Raw genomic sequence first — 17,500 nt, forward strand, 5'->3', positions numbered from 1 at the left:
CCTCCCACCACCAAAATTCATGTATGTTAGGATTAATACTCCTGTCAGTGCCCCTGACCAAGGCACTGGTAGAAGAACTGGAGTTGGTCCCCGGGCGCTGCACTGCGGCTGCCCACTGCTCCTAGTTCTAGGAAGGTTCCTAATAGAGGATGGATCAAATACAGAGGATGAATTTAAGGTAAGTTAAGTTATCCTTTATTTATCCCCATGGGGAAATTCATCCTCTTTAGGATGAATTAGGATTACAGAAGGATAAGATGGCAAATGCAAGAGAGCAACAGGTAAAAACAAAAGTATACATTATAAAATATACATTAAGATGAGATGTACTGTGCATGGTTTGGGTCAAATTACTCTCATTTCAACCAGTGAAGTCAAACTTCTGTGCATTGGTCAGTCATAGAGTATTGACTCTCATTGATTTCACTCAAGACAGCAGGTATGAACTTTTTTCAAGATTTTTTTTTTCTTTGAGTTTTTGGATTGAATCCAGCACCTTAACTGGCTGAATAGAAAGTGAATTAGCCTGTGCCATGTTTCCAGGTTCAGCTCGCAGTGACATCACTGTCTCCTGATTTCCCCTAGTCTAGGGGCGGCTGTAGCTCAGCCAGCGGGTCGTCCACTAATCAGAAGGTCAGTGGTTCGATCCCCGGCTCCTCCGGTCCACATGTCGAAGTGTCCTTGGGCAAGACACTGAACCCCAAATTGCTCCCGATGGCTGTGCCAGCACCCTGCGTGGCAGCTTGCCGCCTTCGGTGTGTGAATGGATGAATGTAGGCACATTGTAAAGCGCTTTGGATAAAAGCGCTATATAAATGCAGTCCATTTACCATTTCCCCTAGTCTGGATGGTGAAACCTCGCTCCGTGACTTCCGGCTATGGCCGGAACGTAGGAACCAAAGTGCTGTGCTGTAATGTTATGGATCCAGCAAGTTTCTTCAAGTACTTCTTTGAATACTTTGTTTTGTATATGGCCATACTTCTTATTTTTTCTCTAACTCATAGCGACTGGCGAGGTTAGGTTGCCTACTGCTGCATTTCTACAGTATATCCTGGTAAACCAGCCCGTCACGTGAACTCACATTTCATTTGGTTCTGCGAGACGGTCTGGCCCCAAAGCCATTGGGGGGATTTAGCAGAAGCTGCAGAGCGGAAGAGCCAATCAGCGACTGCACTGTGATTGACAATCAGGAACGCAGGCTAGCATTTCTATGGGGGAAGGAAAACACTGCGGACCAGAACACAGGACCGGAACACGGGGCGGGACATCCTGCCTGTAGTAATAATGTACCGGAGAAGAGCCTGGTGACGCGAGGTTAGATTCCCCCCCTAGATTACGATGAAGCGCTGCCTCTTTTGAAACCAGGAGCTTTATTGACTCAATAATAAGAGCTGTGTTCATACTCTGTAAAGAGATCTCAGTTGGTAGAAGCTTCATAGAACTCAACTTCTGCATGCTATTTAATCATAAATATCCACATACCTTCTTTTTACAATACCAATTGGAGACAGTGGATTAGTTAATCTGTTAGAACAATTGGAATATGAGTTAACACATAACAAACCTAATGCGCCGGCCTTGTGGTTGTGAATTGAGACTCGGTAGAAAAAGTGAATTTTAAGTGAACAGGAAAGAGCACCCCTGCAGGTGACCTAACGGAGCCAGATTTTTGAATTAGGTAATAGGGCCGACTAAATTGGCAAAAACAGCTAATCAGTTGGGCAAAATGACAACAAAGGCTCAGCACGAGAGTGGAGGAGCACACAGGTGAGTGGAGTTTGAATCAGCCAGGGAATTGGACTCTAAAAACCATCTGGGGAGATTGAGGGGAGGCTGCATGCTAACTCTGTGAGTGAGGCCTGTGCAGATTAATGGCCGAACTTGCGATGCTGTGCAATGGCTACGCAGCCCGATACACTGTGCGGGTATTCTGCTAGTCACTATTAAATCAGTAGAGGGCGCTAGAGGCAAAGCAAGGCAACTTTATTTGTAGCACATTTCATACACAGAGGCAATTGAAAATGCTTTACATAAAAAAATATAAGAGCTATTCTTTTCACACACATTAGACTTTGAGTTTTCATATTCTTTCATACTGCTGTCAATTATGGCACTGAAGGCATGAGTGCTATTGGTCAATGCCATGCTGACACACAGTGATAGAACCACACTGTACACACAGTAAATCACAGTTATACACACAGGTTTGATGGATGCCCAGTTTAATAATCTCATGAGTCTATGCTGCTCAGCCAGATGCCATGGTCTCCTTGATCCAGGAGAGGTAATTGTAAACTTTTGTGTACACGCCGGGCTTGCCTCTCTGAGCACAGCCGAGCCCCCAAGACACCACACCCTGGAGCACTTTAGGAGAAGCCCAAAACTTCACATTAGATACCATGGGACCCCCAGAGTCACCCTGAGGAAGAAGAGAGAGGGGGGGAGGGAGAGAGAGAGGGAGAGGGAGAGAGAGAGAGAGAGAGAGGGAGATGTTATTTTCATATAGAGAGGCAAAGTGACCGCCTACTTCCTGCTTCAGCACTGTACCAGAGATTTTCATCCGCCATTTATTTTCCCATACACATTTTGTAAAATGTGTATTTTACACACATTTATTTGTGTAAAATACACAAATAAATTTTACATTTTGTAAAATGTGTATAAAAATAGTTTTACTGGTTCAAACCCAAACAGTACAGATATATTTAGAAACAGGAGAGATCGCATAACATTTCACTGGGACCAAAACATAAAAAATAAATCAATGTTGTTTTTTAAGTTTTGGTCCGAGTGAAATGTTCTATGGTATGGTCTCTCCTGATTATAGCGTTAGCTGAACCATTTGGTTCGACGAAGTACAACTATTTTATAAGCATTTTACGAAATGTCTATGGGAAAATAAATGGCTGATGAAAATCTCTGGTACAGTGCTGAAGCAAGAAGTGACGTTCCACTTTGCCTCTCTACTCAGAGCCACATCTGAGCAGGTGTGTGTGCGTGTGTGTGTGTGTGTGTGTGTGTGTGTGTGTGTGTGTGTGTGTGTGTGTGTTGTAGCTGTGAGCTTTAACTTACAATGCAGGTGTCTTTGCCTCCCTCCATGAACCCAGCACAGATCATGTTCTCAGTGATGGCGTCAGGATAGGCTTTAGAGCAGATGTTGTGGCTCAGGATGGGGGCATCCAGGCACTGCAACTTGTCAGCGAGTGCTGGAATAGAGAAAATAACCACACACATAAAGGAGTTGGTCACCAATCATTTTCCTACAGATGTTTTTGAAAAATCCTTAAGAAAGGGTTTTACTTGGTCAAACTACCGCCGCTTTGTCACGTACGTGGGATGTTAAGCGCACGGTACGCTTGTGCGCAAGTATGATATGCCCACGGACGCGCTGTTAAAGCTGCATTCAGCGATGTTTTTGTGTTAAAATAAGTGTTAAATGACTATATTCTGACATCAATCACTGAAATAGAGTGTTTGGTCAGTGACTTGAAACCCCCCACCGTCCACGGTCCTCTGTCTCTCTCCTGTAGACCTGCAGGCAGGGTGGACGTATCTCTGCACTCGTAGAGACTCACGGATGGTGGTGTTGGATTCGGGGTGGAAAATTACAGTACATATAGTCCTTTTTACGCATCACGATCTGACCTTCCGCTTCCAAGAAAATGTCAACCTTTCTCTGATTGGATAGTTTGAGGTCGGCGCCAATTTTGATCCAATCAGCGAAAAAGTGACATTTTCTGAGAAACGGAAGGTCCAATCGTGATGCCGTCAAAGGACTATAATGTATTTTTTCACCCCGAATCCAATGCCTCTGACCCCTTTCTCCTGGAGACGCTAACCCTACACCTTCCCCTGGAGGCCCCACCATATCCAAACCCAAACCCCAACCAAATAGAACGTGTTGCCTATTCAGAATCAGGAGAGACCATAGAACATTTCACTCATACAAAAAACGGGGCGTAAAAAGGAAAATTGCTCTCTCTTTAGTTTTGGTCGAACTAAAATGTTCTATGGCCTCTGTCCTGATTAGGGATGTCACGATACTAGAATTCCTACTTTGATACCGATACCCAGGAAATTATCGATACTCGATACCATTTCTGATACCATGGGGGGGAGGGGGGATGACAACACATCAAGAGGCATAAAAAATAAACGGAGAGAGATGGACGGACAGACGCACACTTCTCCATAATCTAGGCCCGATAAAACTAATTAAAAACTTTGCACTTACACAGCAGATTACCCCTGCTCTAGCCATCAGCCTATCAGAACACAGCAGATTACCCCTGCTCTAGATACCCACCAATGATAGGGAGGGAGAAATCAGTAGTATGTTTGATTTTTCATTCAGAGAAAGCACTGCTGGTAACCATACTGTTGCAAATGAGTATTGTATCAGTTTCCAATCTTTAGTATTGATTTTTATCGATACTATCAATACTATTGACAACCCTAGTCCTGATTCTGAATATGGCTGATCGATTAGATTGACCAAATCTCTTTTTATACGCATGTTACAAAACATCGATGGAAAAATGAATGGGGTTAGAGCAGGGGTGGCCAAACTATGGCCCGCACAAGGGTTTTCTGGTCTAATTTTTTTCCACTTTCAGTCTAAACAGGTTGAAAACTGCCGCGCTTAATATTGTTTGGCCCGCGACTCCTTATATTTTTCCCACAACCAAAAAAGTTTGGCCACCCCTGGAGAGGGTGTGACTTTGGCACTCTATCAAGTAGAGCAGGCGTGGGCAACTATTTTTCATGGGGGGGCCACATGAGAAACCCAGATTGTTGCCGAGGGCCGAACAAATATTGTCATGCTATAACCCAGGGATGGGCAACTTTGATGATAGAGAGGGCCACAAAAAAAATCCTCGCTACCAGGTTTTGCTGAGGGCCGAACGGCGCCAGCGCGAAAGATTTGGGGCATTTGAAGCCAGGTTTAGAGGAATAACTCATTTTAAATTAACAGTTGTGATGTCATTATTCTTAACCACCAATATTTTATCCTTTTCTCACTCACTCCTCACCACCTGCTCTCAGGGCTTGAAATGAACTTTTTTGACCACCTGCTAATATGGCTGCTAGATTTTAAAGTTACCAGCCAATTAGAATTTCCACTAGCCGAAATGTTTTTCTTGAAATAAACCAGAATATGAGTGGATTAATTTAAGCATAAGTATCAGTAAGTGGCCCGGGATGATCAAAGCCTGTGTTGAGGGTCACACGAACAAAAATGCACTCTTGAAGCTAAATAAATCCAAAACCAATGAGTTAATTATTTAAATTTCTACTTCAATCTAGCCTTTTCTGAAATGCTATAACAGAAGTGGAGTATTGGCCAGAATGACATGAACATTTGGACACTTATTCAGCGGGTATCTTGCATGTTGCGTTCAGGTGCACTGTAATTTTTTTATTTTTTGCAATTCCATCGCGGGCCGTATTTTGCCCATGTGTGAAGTAGAGCATGTCTCCGCACAGTAGCTCGTCAACTATTGGCCTTTGGAAACAACACACACAACTATTTGACTGTGAAACTCACAGTTCTCTGTTGTGGGAAGAGTGTTCCCCCATCCAGAGATATAGCCCATGGTCCCATCAACGGGGGGCATTGTGGGGAGGGCAACGGGCCACACATCAGAATTCAGAATGGCCGGTCGGCTCAGCTTAATCAGCATGATGTCATTGTCCATAGTGTGCTTGTTGTAGTGAGGGTGGCGGATAACCTTGGACTGGATGGCCATGATGTGCTGTTCGCTCCCCTCAGAATGCTGGAGGCTGTGCAGTCCCAGCCCTACTTTTAGATTTGGCCTGGAAGAGTTAAACACATTATAGAGACCGTTATGATCATCTGAGAAGAAGTGAGAGAAGCTTCCTTAGCGAGGGGCGGACTGGGAAAACCATTCATGCCGGGAAATATACTGCAAAATATAGCCCCGGTCAGGCGGGGGTCCCCCACCAGGAAGATGTACTTACAAAGACTTCATTTCCTGCATTCTGGTGCATTCTCGTTTATTTGACTGCCATTGGACAGCTGCTGCAGCTAATGCTGGAATAGCTTGATAGCTTGTCTTTTGCTATTTTGGCTAGCTGGCAAGCGTCTACGGGCAACATTAGGCTACTGCAGGCCTACCTAGTTAGAAAAGTTGCAAACAACACTTCTGAAATTAAACTTGAAAACCATTACTCAGTGGCTCATTAGCTGCCATCACATCTTAGCCTACTTGGTTTTGAGACTTTTTGAGAAAAAATGTCCTAATATCGAACCTCCTTTGCCTGCCTGTGTGCAGCAGACTGCGCCAAAGGAGGAGATGCTGTGGTTTTTCAGAAAAAAGGTCCTCTGCTTATTTAATCTTTTTATAAATGCAGTGTTCTAAATATTGAAGGGAATGTTTCCCCTCCTCAATATATGCCTTTAGGCTGGCCAGAGATGGGCAGTATTTTAAATACATGTATTTAAAATATGTATTTTAAATACATTTGTGTATTTTGTTATTTGTATTTGGCTGGACCGAGAAAAATAAGATGTAATTTGTATCAAAATACTTTCAGACTTAGTGTATTTTGTGTATTTTAAATACATAAAATACTTTTTTTATTTAATTTTATTCTCAAATTGACACGTTTTAAACATTGACACAGGTTTAAACTGTGGAATATAAAAAAAACCTGCAATGTGAGATGTCACTTCTACTCCGCCTCTGATTGGCTTACCCTCAACTCAACTCAACCACAAATCAGAGGAAATTCCCCCAGAGAATAAAGTACTAAATGTGATGATTAGATATTGCATGCTAAGGCAAACACTGTCCTACAGTATCTGCAAATGCATGCAAACAAGTGTATCATATTAGAGAGACACAACTAACGCTATAATTCAACAAAACAAAGCAAAACAACAACAATAACAAAAGGATGTTTGGTTCTGAGCTTTAACGGTGTGCAGAACCATGAGTCCCCCTGACCCTCTGATTAAAGCTGTGGTGAACCCGTTACCCCACAGAGTGCCACATTAGACCAGACCTGACCCTCTGATTAAAGCTGTGATGAACCCGTTACCCCACAGAGTGCCACATTAGACCAGGCTGGAAGTCTAATGCTGACTGACAGCCTGAATGATTACAGGTCTGTTGCTGTAACAGTTGTCATGAAGGTGTTTGAGCGACTGGTCTGTATCATTTATCCACTGTTGAAATGGACAGGAAGTCTAACTCAAACAGGACAGGAAGTCTGACTCAAACTACTACTGAAGCCTCGTGTTGGTGGAAATTCCCCCAGAGATCAAGTACTAAATGTGATGGTTAGATAGGCCTATTGCATGCTAAGACCAACACTGCCCTGAAACTGTTTACTGCATGCAAACCAGTGGATCATATTAGAGAGACACAACTAATACAAAAAAACACACCTCCGTGCCCAGCTCAGGTCTACAAAATGGATAAATAAATGTACTGCTACAAAGCTGACAACCTCCATACATTTCCATACATTAGCCACAGGATTAGCAAATTCCCCTCACCATACTGCAAGCGCCATGCTTACATGTTCCTGAAAAGTAACCTTTTATGGTGGAATAAATAATGTTGCTGTATTTCTATGCACGCAGCGTGTTAAATAAAGACTATATTATTAGACAATTTACTGACATGGTGGATGTGAAGTTGTTTAAAGGGGACGTACTATCATAACATAACTTTCATAACAGATATCATATATATGGCTAAACATGGTCAAAGTTCCAAAACGTGAGGTTAACGTGTAGAAATGCTACCTGTAACTCAAAAGCCCTCACAGAAGGCAATTAACAGCGGAAGTGAAGGAGAAATAAGTTGTGCTGAAAAACAATTGAAATGGAAGAAGTGTGTGTTAGAGGGTACTGTACGCAAAGGAGAATACTGCCACAGAGGACTAAAGAAACCAGAAAATTTCACATTTGAGAGGAATCAGAGAATTAAGACATTTTTCCTTAAAGAAATGGCTCAAAATGATTAATAGATCATCAAAATAGAAAATTAATGTAATATTTGGCAATGAATAGATGAATTGACTAATCGTTGCAGCTCTTTATCAGTTTTTGTCAAATGTATTTTTATGTATTTTCAAAATACGTATTTGTATTAAAAAAAAAAATGTAAGACCAGTATTTTGTATTTGTATTGTGATACATTTTTTTTCAGGAAATATTTGTAATTTGTATCAAAATACTTTTTGATGTATTTTCGCCCATCTCTGAGGCTGGCGTGGTCTGCTTCTACGTTCAGTCTGACTGTGGGCAAAAAAGAAGAAGCCTGCAGGCCATTTTGCAGGCCAGGGCACCGGGAAAGCTGCCTGTGCTCCCTATGGCCAGTCCAGGCATTCCCCACCCAAGGGACTCACAACAGTTAGGGCTGTTACAATACCAGATATTCACTACTAATTATATTTTCACCAGGGGGTGGGGTGCGGGGGGTGGGGGGGTTAGAACAAAACCAGAAAGGAAAGAAACTGAAATTATTTAAGAGGTGCTGGATTATTGAAACAATATGTGTATATTATTAACTCAATATCAAGTATAGTTTTTTACGATTATTGTCATATCGCGATTATCGCGATGCCCCTCCTCACAATCATTAAGTCATTTATAACAGAATCGAATAGCTTATCTATTTTCAAAAGCAGCAAAAAAAATTAAATAAAATATATAAAAAATAAAGTTTTAAACACGAGAGAAGAGTGGTTAGAGACAAAATGTTCTTACTCTGTTTCGCAGTGTGCAGCAGACAGCACCCACTCACTAGACAGAAGAGTCCCTCCACAAATGTAAGTGTACCTCTTGTGGGTGTCATATGCTTCCAGATAGGCTTGGTAGGGCACAGAGTGTGCTGGGCACTCGTACCCTCCAACAATCTGGCTCTCTTCCTCCAGGGCAACTGTATTAGTTTAATGAAAAGTGAAAACATGGAAGAGACAAAAAACAGAACATGTCATGTCATTCCTGTATCGTTGACATCATTAGATGTCCTGTTTCAACTCATGCATCATCAGACATAATTCATGTTCATGTATCAATGTTGTAGCGTACCTGCCCATCCAAAGAGTGCCAGAAGAAGGAGATGCTTCATGCTCTCTGCCTGTCTGGTTGGCAGGACTAGTGTGTCCTCAGCCTCTATTTTCAATGTATTTAGTGCTCTTATCTGCTCTGTCTCAAGGTATGTTATCTTCAGATGTACACATCAAACGGTGACACTTTGGAGCAGAGAACACTGGCTTTAATAAGACTGTGATGGCCCCACCCTCTCTGCTGGTTGTGTTCCCATTGGCCTGTTTCCTTTTCCTCATGGCCAGTGGGCGGATGCTAAAGGGCTGTCTGGTTGAGTAGGGTAGAGCTGCCAGAGTATTTCAGGGGGTGGCCAGGGTGCCACCCCCAAATCCTGAGGGTGTCAGAATCAGCAGCCGACATTAACTGTCTTTCAGAGGATCATTTTTAAAGCTAGACTGAAGATGCTGGGATCTAGAAGACCTAATGCAGGGTGTCAACACCAATTTCTATCTATCTATCTATCTATCTATCTATCTATCTATCTATCTATCTATCTATCTATCTATCTATCTATCTATCTATCTATCTATTGTGACATCACTGATGATGACCCCCCCACCCCATGACTCCCACTCCAACCAATTCTGTTACTATCTGTATTGTAGGTAGAGAGAACAGTGAACCTATGGCCAAAATAGTAGTTTCTTCTACATTTTCTAATTGTAAATTCTTGTAATTGAAGCATCACTTCAATAACAAGAATGAAATTAAATGAAATGTAACGCTTCATCAACTCCCCGAAGGACCCCGGAACTGGATAGCTTTGTCCAAGAAAACGTGATAGCAGGATCACCAAGCCAGCAAGAGTACTTGTGTCTCAGAAACTGGGAGGCTTAACCACTAGCCTACAGTACATGTTAAGGCCCAATTATACTCCACGTTAAAGACGGAGACGGAGACGGACAGAGCCTTCTGTCCGTACTCTGCGTTCATTTCGTCCGTTTTCTGTCCGTCATCTGAAAGCTTACGGATACGCATGAAACGGAGCAAAACTACACACACACTCATGCATTTGACTCTCTACTGCCCACTGGTGGATGTATTGCTTAACATGATACCAACGTGAAAGACGCATGGAAGTATGTGGGCAGTGACGATTACACTGTTTGAAACGGACGCCCTTATTTACGGATGAAAATGGAGTATAATTGGGCCATTAGCCCTCCAGTACTAGCAGTCACGGAAAAGTCAAACATATGCACCGCTAGCTGTTAGGGTAGGCTTTGACATCTGCCTCGTGTCCCTTATCTACTCTTACACTTCTGTTTGTAACCTTCTCATCTTATCATCTGTTGCACAAGCAGCCTTGCATAATCTGATCAACCTGTACATATCTGCATCTTTCATATTTCACAATTGAAATTTCATAATTGAATATTGTATTTAATTACTTTGTTGACTATCTTTTTTTTGTAACATATGTCGATCTATGTGTAATTTATTTGTCCTTTTTTCTGAATCACATTTAGCAGGACAAATGTGACTGTTGGGGTTAGGGTTAGGGTCTCCCTCCCTGAAGTGGCATAAAGTACTGAGATCTGCTCCCCTGCTTTGCTTACAGGATGTGGCTAACACCTTAGAACAGTTTTTCATAAACAGGAACACATCACCTGGTGGGTTTCAAGTGGAAAACATTTTCAGTCAACCAAACAGGAAACTATTAGATAGCATCTCTATGAAATCAATGATATGTTCTGAGAAAATTGTGCAGCAGGTTGTGTGGAGAAAAGGCTGCAGACTTGACCCGAGCTGATCTTATTAAGGTTATGCACGCGTGCGTGATGAAAATAAATAAATAAATAATAATAATAATAATAATAATAATAATAATAATAAAAAATAAAAATAAAATAATAATAGTAATAATTAAAAATAATAATAATAATAATAATAATAATACTTAAAACTTAAAAACTTAAAAGGAAAACAATGATTAAAAAATGTATGAATATGCATGTATGGATTGTGTTGTTAGTTTTGTTATTTGCTACTCACTGGTTTTTTGACTGTTGTATTATTTATTTACTTTTTTTTTGTTTCTTGTATTAGGATATTTTTCCTTGAAATCCTTTGTTTTATTTGAAGGCAAGTAATGGACAATGTCCAAAAATGTCTGAGGAATGATCATGATGATTTTCTTATTTTAATTGCAAGAAAAGGGGGGGCTTTACATAAGCGTTTGCTTCTGCCCCTAACCTTTGGTTGTGACCTAAGTGTATGCTTGGTGGTGGTGACCAATACATTTTTTTCATTCATTCATTCATTCATTCATTCATTCATTCATTCATTCATTCATTCATTCATTCATTCATTCATTCAAGCTTGTTGGATTGTATCCACATCCCCATGAGACAGCCCAGTCTTGTTGAGCGGTTGCTCAAGACAGCTTGGTCTGACTGTAAGTTAACCGATGGAGTCTGTTGCCCTGCGGGCATTATGTCCGGTGGAGCACTGTCAGGGCCCTGACGGGCACCGTGACCATCCACACAGCCCTGCTTCACCGTCCTGAGGAGGGTGAAAGGGCGTAGCTCAATAACCAACTGGTGTGGCCCCCGGACCAGACTTTAGGGTGGAGTGCAGGCTGTAAGCATCAACAGTCCTCCTCTGCCGAGGCATGGAGCACTGAGCACATGGTCATAAGAGCCAGAGGCACAATGTGCACCTGTGGAAACCTTCGACCCCCAAGGGGCTGAGGCACCACCTTCAGGTCACCCTGGCCACCAATGAAAGCGGGACAAGCAAAATCTGGGGGCGGCTTGTTAAGGAACAGTCCGACATCCCCGTAGGCCGGGATTGTATCCACAAGCCAATGAGACAGTCTTGCCTTGGAGACTGGCTTCCCAAGGCAGCTCGGCCTGTAATGGACTGAGGCCGTCGCCCTGTGGGCACGTGTCCGATGGAAATGCACTGTCAGGGGGCCCAACGGCCCCACTGACTGCCCACTTTAGCCCTGCTTCACCATCCAGGAGAGGGTCCCTAACTCTGATGCCTTTATAGAATATAGAATAATGTATTTATTTATTGGATGTATTTATTATTTGGGTCGATGCACTTTACCTATGGTGTTTCACTGTACGTCTCAGGGAGATGCTTTGTCTATATCTCGTTGTTGGAGTAACTTAACAATGACAATAAATATACTTGAACTTGAACTTGAAGGGGAGCAGGCAATACGCAGCAAGAATGCCCCATGCTCTGCAGGGCATGGGGCACTGTGCACACGCTCAGAAGAGCCAGGGGAACAACGTACAGGATGTAAGACCTCAGCACTAAGGCAGAGGCAGAGGCACGATCTCCCAGTCACCCTAGTCCTCAACCGGACTGGAACAAGCAAGGCCCGAGGGCGGCTTGTCTACCAGGCATTAAGGTACAGTGTTGTGGGTAACTCATTCCAAAAGTAACATATTACATGTAATATATTACTTTTAGCAGTAACTCAGTAATATAACATTACTTTCAGTAATATTATACCAAAGCACATATTTAAATAAAGATGGAATCATTTCCTAATCAAACTGTCTGTTTTTATGCAAATAACTACCACTACAGATGACAATAACAAAGGAAAAGAATAACCTTTAGAATTTTGGATTGTTTACACTGACTTCAAGGTGGTTGACATTTTTCGGGATGGTTCCGGGGCAGCGATGTCCTTCTGCTGCTGCTGTTGTTTTGGTGAAAGTAATGCAAAAGTACTGTAATAAGTAACGAGTTACTCTACACAGATAGTAATATTGTAAAGTAACGTATTACTTTACAATGAAAGTAACTAGTAATATGTAGTATATTACATTTTGAAAGTAACTTGCCCAACACTGTTAAGGAAGAGGCATCCTTTGAAGAGGTGGACATAATAAACCAATCTCAAGGAAGAACGCATGGCGGGAGAACCCGCTGACATGCCGACGGCTCTGCCTCCGTATCCCTGAGGGGAGGAGGATAGCCGGCATCTTGACCTGGTGAACCGGACTGCCTGCACGCAAATCCTGTAAGCTGCAGGTACATCAGACTCGTCCACAGTGACGCTGAACCCACATCACACTCCCTCTAGAGCATTGGTTCTCAAATGGGGGTCCGGAGACCCCCAGGGGTCCGTGGCACTTTGCAAGGGGGTCCGCAAAAAGTGTTCAGGAAAACAAAAAAATAAAAACTTTTTTTTGTGCAAAAGCTTCATAGTTCAACAAAAATATTGTATGCTTTAAATATAAAATGGTTCATGGATTACATTCTAATCTAACAAACCTATCAATTTAAAAGTCAAGCACGTTACTGTGGAAACAATTCACCCAAAATCACAAATCAGAATGAGGGGGTCCCCGGTATATTTTGAATCTTGTAAGGGGTCCTTGGCTGAAAAACATTTGAGAACCTCTGAGTGGTGCATAACAGGTACCAAGGGAACGGCGGTGGCACGCCCGGGGGCACGGTGAGCCAGGCTGTGTGCCTGCAGGCTCGTGAGCCGCCTGCACGCAGACCCGTCGCCATTGCTGCTGACACATCGTACTAGCTGGAGTGGTTTGTGGCAGGCACTGAGGCACAGTCATCATCATCATCAGTATCATCTGTTGCACAACCAGCCTTGCATAATCTGATCAACCTGTACATATCTGCATCTTTCATCTTTCATGATTCAATATTGTATTTCATTACTTTGTTGACTATCTTTTTTTGTAACATATGTCGATCTATATGTGTCGTTTTTTTGTCCTTTCTTCTAAATCAAATTTAGCAGGACATATATATGTGACTGTTGGGGTTAGGGTTAGGGCCTCCCTCCCTGAAGCAGGAGAAAGTACTGATATCTGCTCCACTGCTTTGCTTACAGGACGTGGCTAACATCAGTTTTTCATAAACAGGAACACATCACCTGGGCAGGTTTCAAGTGGAAAACATTTTCAGTCAACCAGACAGGAAACTATTAGATAGCATCTCTACGAAATCGATTAGATGTTCTGAGAAAATTGTGCAGCAGGTTGTGTGGAGAAAAGGCTGCAGACGTGACCCGAGCTGAACTACACAGACCAGGTTATGCACGCAGGAAAAATGAAAGAGAGGAGCTATTCCTCTGCATCAGCATTCCAGGTCCCAGGTACTCCCGATCAGTGCTGGGCAGTAATGTTGCTGAGAAAGAGGTTAATTTACAAAGAATGTTGAATATTATGAGCATGGTGCATGCCGTAAATGGAGACTTGTCATCAACAGTGAAAAAACTCAGACTATACATTTTAGGAAAAAATGTGTACAGCAGAGTGATTATGTATTTCAGTTTGGTTCAATGCCTTTAATGTACACTTCCTCTTATAAATATCTTGGTTTTGTTTTCAATGAAAACATGAGCTTTTCAGAAGGAAGAAAAGTACTGGCAGAGTCTGCAGGAAGAGCATTAGGCTCTGTGATGAGTCAAATGAAACCATGTCCTGACCTTGGCTTCTCAACATTTTCTAAACTTTATGATTCAATGGTTGGCTCCATTTGATTTGATGTTGCAGGAGTGTGGGGGTTTGAGGATGCGTCTGACTGTAATACTATCCAGAGTGCAGCCATGAGATGCTTTCTTGGAGTGCATAAATATACTGCGAAGGTGGCTGTTGAAGGGGATATGGGATGGGAGTCATGTCTTGTTAAGCAGAGAGGTGAAATGGCTCGTTGTTGTGGAACCGCCTTGTCCAGTTGCCAGAGGATAGATAGGGTGACCAAAAAGATATTTAATTGGGACAGAGCACACAGTTATCCTTGGTCAAGAGAGGTATCTGCAATATTTTCATTTTGTGATTTACATATGATTTTTATGAATAATCTACAGTGTAATGTAAGTATAGTCAAACAACAACTGTTTCAGATTCAAAAGGAACAATGGATGGAGGAGATTTGGAAGAAACCAAAGCTCAGAAATTATGTCCAAATTAAAGAAGATTATTTTACTGAACCATATATAATGTCAAATCTAAAAAGAGGACAGAGGTCCATATGTGCTCAGTTAAGAACCGGTAGATGTGTTCCTGAAGAGTTGCGTTTGTGTGTTTTTTGTGATCTTGGTGTTGTGGAGGATGAATTTCATTTTGTGTTTCATTGTCCCATATACAATGATTTGAGAAATCCTTTATTTGAGAAAATCCAGTTGAAGAATCCCAATTTGTTTTGGTTGTCAGAATATGTTGAGTTGACTTTTTGATAAGGACATTTTTGTTTTAGCCAGATTGATAGAAAATGCCTGGCGACTAAGACAGGGAACATTGTACCCAGTAGCCTATAATTGTTTCCGGAAAGTGAATGTCTCAGTGAAATGCCCTTTCTTTTCTTTTCTTGATTCTGTACAAAGGTATATTATGATTTGTTGTGTGGCCATCTTGGCTATTGTAAATATAGTGTCTTGTAAGCCCATATGGGCTGGGCACCCAGGTGCATGACACTTAAATAAAAATATCAATCAATCAATCAATCAATCAATCAATCAATCAATGTATTGCTAAAGTGATATATCACGTAATATATTACTTTTCCCCAGTAACGAGTAGTGTAATGAATTATATGTGGCATATTGACACATTTACTGTACATGTACATTCCCTCATACTGTATACGTATTTCAATAATGAGAGACTAGTAGAAAGTATAACAAGCTTTAATGAGACAACATATTAATTTTGGCGTATGACTCCATGATATGATGACGCTCTCCTGAGATGATGAGAGGGCGTCGTCAGTGAAGAATAGGATAGGAAATCCCCCATAGGGAATTCTTCTATCAGGAGTCATGACCGATGGTGGTGTCAGGGGAGGAGGTGGGGCAAAACAACTGCTTCAGCGATGATGATCAGCAACTGAGAATGACACATACACAACACATAGCAAACAGAGTAAACATGGACCCTGATATACTACGCTGATTAGGTGATTGGGATCAGCTGGAGAGGAATACCTTGGGCTGATTGGTTATTGCCACATGTGTGGTAAACTGTGAATGGGTGAGGGGACAGCATCAGAGAAAGGGGGCGAGCCTAACAATGAATAGGTTATACGACCTCAAAGAAAGGGGGCGTGCACTGTGATATGACGAGATTGGGCGTTGCTGTTAAGTAGTCTTCATTATTGAAAATAGTCTAAGACTTCATTTAAAATGTACTCCTTACACCACACTTATTGTATATTGACTCCTTAGAAAAATTAGAGAAAACACACGCACATCTCTTCTTGTAGGTGCTGAGTCCAAAGTGGTTAATTCATCAAGATTAAAAGAGACTCGCGACACTGATTTGCTCCCAATGTTTTGTTTAATTTTGCATTTTAAAAGACAACGTTTCGAGCCGATGCAGGCTCTTCGTCAGGTCAGGCAGCAACCTTTGCTGCCTGACCTGACGAAGAGCCTGCACCGCCAACCCTTGCGTCATCTGCATCGGCTCGAAACGTTGTCTTTTAAAATGCAAAATTAAACAAAACATTGGGAGCAAATCAGTGTCGCGAGTCTCTTTTAATCTTGATGTATTGACTCCTTAGACCACACGTATTGTATATAGTAGTTACTGTATTTAAAATAGACACTTGCACCACACTTAATTGTATAATAGTTAACTGTAAATGTCTGCTTATGTCTATGTACCATTTTTGCCTGCCTGTTTTTTCTTTCTTTTTTCTCTGTATGTGTGTACTATGAGAGCAAAGCAAGGCCTTGCTTAAAACACACCTTTTCGCTCTAGATGATCACTGAGTTACTTTGCTGTTGTGTTGTGTGTCTGAGGTGTACGGATGTTCTCTGTCTGTCCGTCTGCCTGGTTCCCTGTCTCCATTGTCCTGTCTATTCATTTCTTTTCTTTCTTTTTCCCCCCCGGACCAATGTAAAAGTTGGCTGAGGGGCGCAATATAAATGAAAATATCATATCATATATCATATCATCAAAGCAAACCGGAGCCCAATTCCTTGTATGTGTCCATACTTGGCCAATTAAAGCTGATTTTGATTCTGATTCTGAAAATGAGCAGCTCACGTTCATTTATTCGTTATTATTCTGTTGCTAGTTTGTTTCTACATTAGAATTGCTATCGTTCAGAAACATACAAAGATGTCCTTATTAGAATAAGGGTTAATGTTGTAATCAATTCAAGACACTGGTACTGGCCTACAGGGCAGCTGCACACCAGACAGTTCCAAAGCTCACCCCGCTCCCTTCGCTCCTCCACCCTGAAATTTATGTTAATATTATGATAGATGAACACATCCCAGACCCGAACTGTAACAGTATAAAGTGCAAAACACAATTGCAACAATTGCACTTCAATCAACACTGATATAAAAGATCAGAATGAATATCAATTATCTTGAAATGATGCTCAGCAACTTTCACCCATGGCGTTAACATTTTTAATATTTTCTTTCTGTTAAAAACTAACCAATTATGCTATGTTCTACCTAAGCAAGC

At 41.8% G+C, this 17,500-nt stretch overlaps 1 protein-coding gene across 2 annotated transcripts; it reads right to left on the bottom strand.

The window, feature by feature from the left end:
- Positions 1-1,974: 1,974 nt before the first annotated feature.
- LOC310780930 (trypsin-2-like) lies at positions 1,975-9,213 on the bottom strand. Of its 2 annotated transcripts, none has more exons than XM_083641452.1 (5): positions 9,069-9,213; positions 8,817-8,916; positions 5,550-5,818; positions 3,074-3,207; positions 1,975-2,420 (listed from the first exon to the last, which is right to left on the bottom strand). In XM_083641452.1, exons 1-5 carry the CDS (start codon positions 9,106-9,108, stop codon positions 2,250-2,252), a joined length of 714 nt encoding a protein of 237 aa, XP_083497578.1. In that variant the 5' UTR covers positions 9,109-9,213; the 3' UTR covers positions 1,975-2,249. The 2 variants fall into 2 exon arrangements, with proteins under 2 accessions (XP_083497578.1, XP_083497577.1); XM_083641451.1 differs by having other exon boundaries at positions 8,745-8,916.
- Between the last annotated feature and the right edge of the window lie 8,287 nt (positions 9,214-17,500).

The sequence above is a fragment of the Poromitra crassiceps genome (assembly GCF_964638095.1).
Source record: "Poromitra crassiceps genome assembly, chromosome: 8".
In the NCBI taxonomy this organism is placed as follows: domain Eukaryota; kingdom Metazoa; phylum Chordata; class Actinopteri; order Beryciformes; family Melamphaidae; genus Poromitra; species Poromitra crassiceps.